Source organism: Heterodontus francisci, unplaced genomic scaffold (genome assembly GCF_036365525.1).
Source record: "Heterodontus francisci isolate sHetFra1 unplaced genomic scaffold, sHetFra1.hap1 HAP1_SCAFFOLD_240, whole genome shotgun sequence".
In the NCBI taxonomy this organism is placed as follows: Eukaryota; Metazoa; Chordata; class Chondrichthyes; order Heterodontiformes; family Heterodontidae; genus Heterodontus; species Heterodontus francisci.
Genome location: NW_027140128.1, coordinates 840,240 through 849,825, shown reverse-complemented (window position 1 = coordinate 849,825; position 9,586 = coordinate 840,240). Strand labels below are relative to the sequence as shown.

The window sequence follows — 9,586 nt, the reverse complement described above, 5'->3', positions numbered from 1 at the left end:
ATTATCAAAAGGATGTGGATGCTTTGGAGAGGGTGCAGAGGAGGTTCACCAGGATGTTGCCTGGCATGGAGGGCGCTAGCTATGAAGAGAGGTTGAGTAGATTAGGATTATTTTCATTAGAAAGACGGAGGTTGAGGGGGGACCTGATTGAGGTGTACAAAATCATGAGAGGTATAGACAGGGTGGATAGCAAGAAGCTTTTTCCCAGAGTGGGGGTTTCAATTACTAGAGGACACGAGTTCAAAGTGAAAGGGGAAAAGTTTAGGGGGGATATACGTGGAAAGTTCTTTACGCAGAGGGTGGTGGGCACCTGGAACGCATTGCCAGCGGAGGTGGTAGATGCGGGCACGATGGAGTCTTTTAAGATGTATCTGGACAGATACATGAATGGGCAGGAAGAAAAGAGATACAGAAGCTTAGAAAATAGGCGACATGTTTAGAGGGAGGATCTGGATCTTCGCAGGCTTGGAGGGCCGAAGGGCCTGTTCCTGTGCTGAAATTATCTTTGTTCTTTTTGTTCTTAACTATTCCCTGTGGTATCACATTCCACATTCTTCCCTCGCTTTGGGTAAAGAAGGCTCTCCTGAATTCAGTATTGGTTTATTGGTGACTATCTGATATGTATGATCATTAGTTTGGGAACCGCCCTCAAATGGAAATATTTTCACCATATCCTGCCTGTTTAAGCTTTGACTAATCCCAAAGACCTCTATGAGCTCACCCATCAACCATCTCCATTATCTCGAGCAAAGAGCTCCAGTCTGTTCAGCCTTTCCTGATAACTTTACCCTCTCAATTCTCAGACAAACCTTGCAAATATTCTTCGCACCTTTTCCAGTGCCTTCATATCATTTTGATAATAAGGAGACCAGAACTGTTCACAGTTCTCCACGTGTAGTCTAACCAATGCTCAATACTAGTTTAACACAAATTCACTTCTTTTCAATTCTATTCCTTTGGAAATGAACCTTTGATCTTCATTTTCATCCTTTATGGCCTTATTCACCGGTGTTGCTACTTTTATTGGTCAGTGTATCTGTACCTTTGCTCCTCTGTCCCATTTAGACTCTTATTTTCCAAATGGTATTGTGACCTCCTTATTCATCCTGCCAAAATACATCACAGCAGATTTATCTGTATTGACATTCATTTACCGATTACAATTCCTTTTCTGCAAGTTTATTGATGTCTTGGTGCATTTAGTCTCAGTTTTCCTCAGGAGTAACTATCTCCTAGTTTGGTGTCATCCACAAATTTTGAAATTGTACTTCCGATTCCCGAGTCTAAATCATTTGTGAACATAGTGAATAGCAGTGGTCCCAGCACAAATCCCTGTGGAACACCACTTCCCACTTTCCGCCAGTCTGATTAACTACTCTTCACCCCGAATCTCTGTTTTCTGTTTGGTAAACAGCTTAGTATCCATAACTGTCTGTACAATCCGCTAGGTAACCAAGATCAGGCCGTGTGTGGTGAACCACCAGGCAGCAGAGTGCATGGAAAGGTGGCCAGAAAGTAGAAATCAGAGCGTTCGTTTTACAGGGAGTTCATAGTGGTGTACGGTGAACCACAACAGAAATGGGCAGTTAGCTCCTGGTGTTTGAGAGAAATCAGCTTTCAAAATGATGCAGAGTTTCATCCAATGAGGGAGATCTGTGCTCAGCCCCGCCCATTAAGGGACATAGGCTCCGCCGCTCATTTTCTCCACTTGGTTGGAGAACCAACTTCCAGCTCAGTCCTCCAGCCCCGCCATTTCCGTCCTATTGGTCCAGAGATATCATCAATCAGCCGAATGTTGTGAGCTGCCAAGTTCAAGGTGTGGAACGAGTGGGTTAATAAACGCTCGGGGGAGCAGGTCCAAGGTTCACCGCGGATGGAAAGCACAGTGTAAACAGCAAACTCCAAGAGGAACAACAAGAGTTGGGAACATTCAGGGAGTGTCTGCAAATGGAGGAAAAATGTGGACTCGTCTTGGAATGTCTGCAAATGACAGAGGATTGGAAAGTAGTGGAAAGGGATGGTACCTCATCTCTGGAGGATACAGCCAGACTGGTGCAATAGGGAGATACATGGCAGAAGAAATTTAATGCAGAAAAAATGTAAAGTAATGCATTTTGGAAGGAAGAATGAGGAGAGGCAATATAAAATAAATGATACAATTTTAAACAGTGTGAAGGATCAGGGAGACCCGGGGTGCATGTACACAAATCTTTGATGATGGCAGGACAAATTAATAAAGCGGTTTAAAAAGCATACCGGATACCTGGCTTTATAAATAGAAGCCGACAGACCAGAGGCAAGGAGATTCTGATAAACCTTTATAAATCACTAATTAGATCTCAGCTCGATTATTGTATCCAGTCTGGGCATCAGACTTTAGAAAATATTCAAGGCTTTGGAGGAAGTGTAGAAGAGATTTACTAGATTGATACCAGGAATGAGGGGTTTTAATTCTCTGGAGAGGCTGGGATTGTTCTCTTGTGAGCTGAGAAGGTTAAGGGGAGATTTAATGGACATATTCAAAATGATGAGGGATTTTCTTTGAGTAGAGAGGGAGACACTCTTTCCACTGGCAGAAGGATCAGTAACCAGAGGACAGACATTAAAAATAATTGGCCAATAAAGCCAGCCGGAGGTGGTGAGAATAAATGTTTTTAGACAGCGAGTTGTTCTGATCTGGAATTCAATGTCTGAAAGGATGGAGGAAGCAGACTCAATAACAACTTCCAAAAGGAAATTGAATAAAAACTTCAGTGGGGAAATTTTCCAAGGCTATGGGGAAGGAGACATATTGGTTAGTTCTTTCAGAGAGCCAGCACATACATAATAGATCGAATGGCTCTTTCTCTGCTGCATCATTATGTGAAGTGGGGATTATCAGCGAGAATCTGCATAAGAAGGAGAAATGGAGAGTGGTCAGTGAGGGCCCATCATCAGAACTGGGAGATGTTGCAATGGAAAGGGAGGGCCAGAGTGTCGGATGATGGGGTGAGAGCACGTACACACAGACAGAATCAGCAACTTCAGGGAAAGAGAGAGAGAGGGGGAAAACAGTGAAGGGACACAAGAGCACAAGAAATAAGAGAAGTAGACCAGACAGCCCATCGAGCCTACTCCGCCATTCCATACGATCATGACAGATCTTGAGCTTCAATTCCGCGTTCCTGCTCGCTCCCCATATCCTTTGATACCCTGCGAGACAAAAAATCTGTCTATCTCAGCCTTAAATGCATTCAAGGATGGAGCATCCCCAACCTTCTGAGTTAGAGAATTCCAAAGATCCAAAACCCTTTGAGTGAATTAATTTCTCCTCATCTCAGTCCTGAATGATTGGTCCCTTATCCTGAGATTGTGCTGCCCGTGTTCTAGATTCCCTGACCAGTGGGAACAATCTCTTAGCTTCTACTCTACTCAGCCCTTTCAGAATATTTTATATCTCAAACAGATCGCCTCTAATTCTTCTAAACAAAACAGAATATGGGCACAATTTATTCAGCCTCTCATCAAAGGACAACCCCCTCATCCCTGGGATCATGTTAGTAAATCTTCGTGAGACAGCCTCCAGTTCAACTATATCCTTTCTTAAATGTGGAGACCAAAACCGCATGCAGTATTCCTTGCAGTCTCACTAAAGCCCTAGACAATTTTCGTAACAAGTCTTTATTCCTGTACTCCAATCCCCTTGCAATGCAGACCAACATGCCAATTGCCTTCCGAAGAGCCTGTTGCACTTGCATGATAACGTTGTGCATTCCTTGGACGAATTCCCTCACGACTCTCCCAATATCGACACTGACCGGTTTCACACCCTTTACAAACTGTGAATCAGTGAGTATAGAATTATAGATCCAGAGTCAGCACCATCAGGGATGAGAGAGAGACGGGAACCAGTGAGTTTAGAATTGAACTCAGCCAGATTCACCAACCTCAGGTGAGGAGTGAGAGGAGCCTTTCATTGTAGAACTGAACACAGTCAGAGTCAGCACTTTCAGGGGAGGAGAGAGAGGGGAACCAGTGAGTGTAGGGCTGATCCCAGTCACAGTCAGCACCTTTAGGAGAGGAGAGAGAGGAACCAGGGAGTGTAGAACTGAAACTGGTCAGAGTCAGCACCTTTAGGAGAGGACAGAGAGGAACCAGTGAGTACAGAACTAAGCCGAGTCGGATTCAGTTGTTATGCTCACAGAAGAAGCAAGGATGAAAAATGAAGCGAACTGCAGCAGGAATTAACTATAAAAATGAAGTGGTGAGTTAAACTCCAAAACATGGACACATTTTTACAGACAAGATTGGCTTGTGGTCAGGTAACTCTGCTCCTGTAATACAAAGTATCTGGGTTGCTGGAGATCAAAACCCATCATCACATCTGGTCCAGCCCTGGGAATTCATTAAAATTGGAAACAGGCTATTCAAAGCAAAGCGAACATCATGTCCCTCTCAATGCAAACAATTCCCAGTCTCTCACCATTCTCACCTGTCTTCAACTATTGTGTTATGAAACACCCTGGCAGAAAGGGAGACTGCAGATTCAAAAGCCAAAATAGGTTTGACCTAACACCACGGTATCATGATGAGCCATCTTAAAATTCCATTTTTAACAACTGTGCAAATTCAAAGCTGTTGTCTCAACCCTGCAGGGGAGAGCATTCTTTGGTGACATGACCGAAACCAAGCCTGTCAGACATTTTTTCCTTAAAAAGAGAGGGAGAGAGACTTAGGGGCGGCACAGTGGTGCAGTGGTTAGCACCGCAGCCACACAGCTCCAGCGACCTCGGTTCAATTCTGGGTACTGCCTGTGTGGAGTTTGCAAGTTCTCCCTGTGTCTGCGTGGCTTTTCTCTGGGTGCTCCAGTTTCCTCCCACAAGCCAAAAGACTTGCAGGTTGGTAGGTAAATTGGCCATTATAAATTGCCCCAATTATAGGTAGGTGGTAGGGAAATATAGGGACAGGTGGGGATGCGGTAGGAATATGGGATTAGTGTAGGATTAGTATAAATTGGTGGTTGATGGTCGGCACAGACTCGGTGGGCCGAAGGGCCTGTTTCAGTGCTGTATCTCTGAACTGAACTGAACTGAAGGCCTTACATCCAGACAGAGACAATGTGAGGCTGACCAGCGAAGCAAAGCTGCACGACCTGCAAAAACAGTTTCACATACTTTTTGAACAACTGAGGCAGACAGTAATTGCGAGGTGACTTTGAAATCCCCACCAGTGGAATTAAAGCAGGAATCTGCAACACTTCAGCAAGTTCTAGACTACAAACATTCAGGCCTGCACCTTTGAAAAGACTTTCCTCCCGAGGTGATGCAACAGGTTTTTAAAAAAAACAAAACTCTTACATCACTTGGGACTTTCAGTGCATCTTACCTTTTCCTTTCTATCTATGCTTATGTTTGTTTGTGAGTGAATGCATCAGTGAACAAAGGTTATGAACAATTTAGTTATTGTGGAAAAATAGTTATCTTGCTTTCTTTCAATGGAAGAGAAAACCTGCCGTTGGTCTGTTTATCTCACCCTTAAAACACTCGGCGGCTTAAACAGTACTTTAACAGAAACACTACCTCAGTGGGCAGTTGGGATGTGATAGTGGAAGCCAGCAACCCTATTACCTACCTGTCCATAACATGCAACTGAGTGTAATGTATCCAGGTTTGTTGATGATACAGAGTTAGGTGGACAAGTAAGCAGTGAGCAGAACACAAACAAGCGGCATTGGGATACAGACAGGTTGGGTGAGTGGGCAGGAAAATGGCAGATAGAATACAAAGTGGTAATATAAAATAAAAATACTGCAGATGCTGTAAATCTGAAATAAAAAACAAGAAGTGCTGGAAATACTCAGCAGGTCTGGCAGCATCTGTGGAGAGAGAAGCAGAGTTAACGTTTCAGGTCAGTGACCCTTCATCAGAACTGGCAAAGGTTAGAAATGTAATAGGTTTTAAGCAAATAAATCGGGGGTGGGGCACGGGATAACAAAAGGGAAGGTGTTGATAGGACAGGTCACAGAGAATAAATGACCAGAAGGTCATGCAGCAAAGGCAAACGGTATGTTAATGGTGTGCCTAAAGACAGACCAGTAGTGTAGAGAGGGTGTTCATTGACAGAACAATGAACGGCCTTGGCACAAAGCACAAACATGAAAAAGTGGTTTAAAAAATGCAAAATGAAAAAGACTACAATAAAATAAGCAAACCAAATGTAAAAAAGAAAGAAAATAACTAAAAGTAAAAAAGGTGTGCCTGTCATGCTCTGAAATTATTGAACTCAATGTTCAGTCCGGCAGGCTGCAGCGTGCTTAATTGGTAAATGAGATGCTGTTCCTCGAGCTTGCGTTGATGTTCACTGGAACACTGCAGCAATCCCAGGACAGAGATGTGAGCATGAGAGCAGGGGGAAGTGTTGAAATGGCAAGCAACCGGAACTCTCAGAATCATGCTTTCAGATTGAGGGGTGGTGTTGCGCAAGGCAGTCACCCAGTCTGCATTTGGCTTCCCCAATGTAGAGGAGACCACATGGTGAGCAGCGAATACAGTATATCACATTGTGTGCTTTCCATGTAATCGCAGGTGATGTAATGCCTGTCCTTTCACCTACCCACTCTTCATTAACCAAGGCCCCAGGCACTCCTTTCAGGTGAAGCAGCGATTTACTTGTATTGCTTTCAATGTATTATACTATATAATAAACCAAACACAATCATAAAGGATAATAAAAGCTTATCAAGGGTTATAAAGGATTTTAAACAGTTACAAAGGATTATGGATGATTGGAAAGTGTTATAAAGTATTATAAAGGTTTAAAAAGGTTTAAAATGGGGTATAAATGGTCATCAAGTATTATAATGGTTATAAAGGCGTGTAAAGAACAAAGAAAATTACAGCACACGAACAGGCCCTTCGGCCCTCCAAGCCTACGCCGATGCAAATCCTCTATCTAAACCTGCCGCCTATTTTCTAAGGGTCTGTATCTCTTTACTTCCTGCCCATTCATGTAGCTGTCTAGATACATCTTAAAAGATGCTATCGTGCCCGCGTCTACCACCTCCGCTGGCAATGCGTTCCATGCACCCACCACCCTCTGCGTAAAGAACGCTCCACGCATATCCCCCCTTAACTTTTCCCCTTTCACTTTGAACTCGTGTCCCCTTGTAATTGAATCCCCCACTCTGGGAAAAAGCTTCTTGCTATCCACGCTGTCTATGCCTCTCATGATTTTGTACACCTCAATCAGGTCCCCCCTCAACCTCCGTCTTTCTTATGAAAATAATCCGAATCTACTCAACCTCTCTTCATAGCTAGCGCCCTCCATACCAGGCAACATATAAAGATAAACATGTACAGATGTTTAAATGTTTACAAATAGTTATAAACATTGATAAACGTGTCTAAATATTGTAAAGGTTATAAATTGTGTCACAGAATATGCCACACCCCCAACCCGTCACTTTGGAAACATTCCCCGTCCACACTCTCCATCATCCTGGGAAACAGGCCCCGGCCCCAATTCCTGTCACCCTTGGAAACTGGCCCCGCCCCCGCTCTCCATCACTCTGGCCAACAGACCCCGCCTCCAGTCACCGTCATCATGAGATACTGGCCCCGCTCTCTCCCTCCACCATCGCACAGACCGCGCTCTCGCTCTGACTCCATAGCTAAAGTTCCCGACCGCACGCTGTCACCATAGTTACAGGCCACGCCCCACACTGTCACCATAGCGACATGTCCCGCACCGCTCTGGCTCCATACTGTGTGCCCCCGTCCTCGTTCTGCCTCCATGATGACAGGCCCCGCCCCTCTCTGGCACCATAGTAACATGCCCCGCCCCACTCTGTCACAATAGAGACAGGCCGCACCCCCCGCCATGTCTCCATTGTGACAGGCCCCACGTCACTCTCTCTCCAGAGTGACAGGCCACGATCCCCGGCTGCTGGAAATAGTCAGTAATTTAGTTTCTCTCATCACTGAATGAATTTAACAATTGTAGTAAAGGGATATTTCAGCACATTCTTCAACTGCTCTCTGAACTGACTCTGAGTCACGGCATAAATCGCAGTGTTTGTGGAGCAACTCAAGAGCTGCAGCATGAAGCCCAATTCCTGCAAATAAGCAGGTGGAGCTTCAGACTCAACCACAGGCCCCAAGTTCAACATCCGCCATCTTATTGTATTCACCGTAAACATTGCCCATAAGAGAATGAAATTCCCCGAGATAACTAACAGTAAAATTATGGATTTCCTTCGGCTCTCCATCTCTGGGTCTCTGCGACTCTCCCCACTGCTGTGAACCCGGAGTCTCTTGCGTCCTCTGCTGCTCACTAAAATGTGTCTGACGGTGACAGCATTGAGCATCAGAATCAATATAAATGGGGCAATCGGGGTTAGAATGTTATGGAGGAACTCGATTGCTGCCCAGACACGAGAGAAACTGACATCCAGTGTTACAAAACAAAACAAGGGATCGTTCGACAGCCAATACTGACCTGTTAACATAAAATACCAGAAGATGTTCTTTAAACAGCTCAGCACAGTCACTGTTCCCACAACCACAGCCGACGTTTTCTCACTGCAATATTTATTTTTCAGTTTCTGGCAACAAATGGCCACAAATCGATCAAAGGTGAAAGTGACGGTGAACCAGACAGAACAGTCTGTTGCTGCGTAAAGCAGGACGGCGTGGATATTACACACGGGGATGGAATACAGGAACAGAAACTGTTTCCGATAAACAATGGGAATGTGTCTCAATATCAGGTCCAGGATAATGACCAGCAGGTCCGCCGCTGACATGGCCACCAGGTAGCGAGTGACACATTTGGAGAGACCGCACCTTCCCCGAGACAGGATCCCAATCGTCAGCAAGTTAACTGTGAGGAAGGGAAATAAACAGAGAAATTATACATCAGGCTGGAGCAAAGTTACCAGTTCGATTGAGGACTTATTGAAATTTATAAATGTGTTCCTGTATCCAGTGAGGTATTAAAATGATTGGACCTGAATGAACAAATAGGAAGGTCTATGATACGGTGGAAGACAGGAGAGATTAAATAACAAACGGATGATATCGAAATTGTCAAACTGAATGTTGATCATAATACGCCCCCTCCCTCCTTTCCCCGTCTGGTTTAAAAACTGTTCCATCTCTAATCTCTCCCAGTTCTGATGAAGGATCACTGACCTGAAAGATTAACTCTGCTTCCCTTTCCACAGATGCTGCCAGACCTGCGGAATATTTCCAGCATATTCTGTTTTTATTTCATATTTCCAGCATCTGCAGCACTTTGCTGTTGTATATAAAGCTAAATGGTGGACTGACTGAGAGTTTCCCGCAGCTGGGAAAGGCAGCACAGAATTTAATTATTTCAAAGCAACAATTGAGAATGAGTCCACTGAAAAAATAATGAAACAAATAATCTCAATTGTTACTAAGTTGACTGTAAACAAGGGAAGTTATCAGGAAATGTTACACCAGGTTGGAAGAAAAAATAACATTTTGAAGGAATTTGGGGTGACATTTGTACATTTGTTACTACATTCAGGGATGGATCTAGTTTTTGTATCAATGACAGCAATTTCTGCTGGGGACAGGAAGCT

General features: G+C 44.2%; 1 protein-coding gene across 1 annotated transcript in view; it reads right to left on the bottom strand.

The window, feature by feature from the left end:
- Positions 1-7,954: 7,954 nt before the first annotated feature.
- The window catches only part of LOC137358903 (probable G-protein coupled receptor 139), a 35,773-nt gene continuing 34,141 nt past the window's right edge, over positions 7,955-9,586 (bottom strand). The window contains exon 3 of the mRNA XM_068025113.1: positions 7,955-8,859. Coding sequence (XP_067881214.1) covers positions 7,955-8,859 — 905 coding nt within the window. The remainder of the gene's footprint in view (positions 8,860-9,586) is intronic.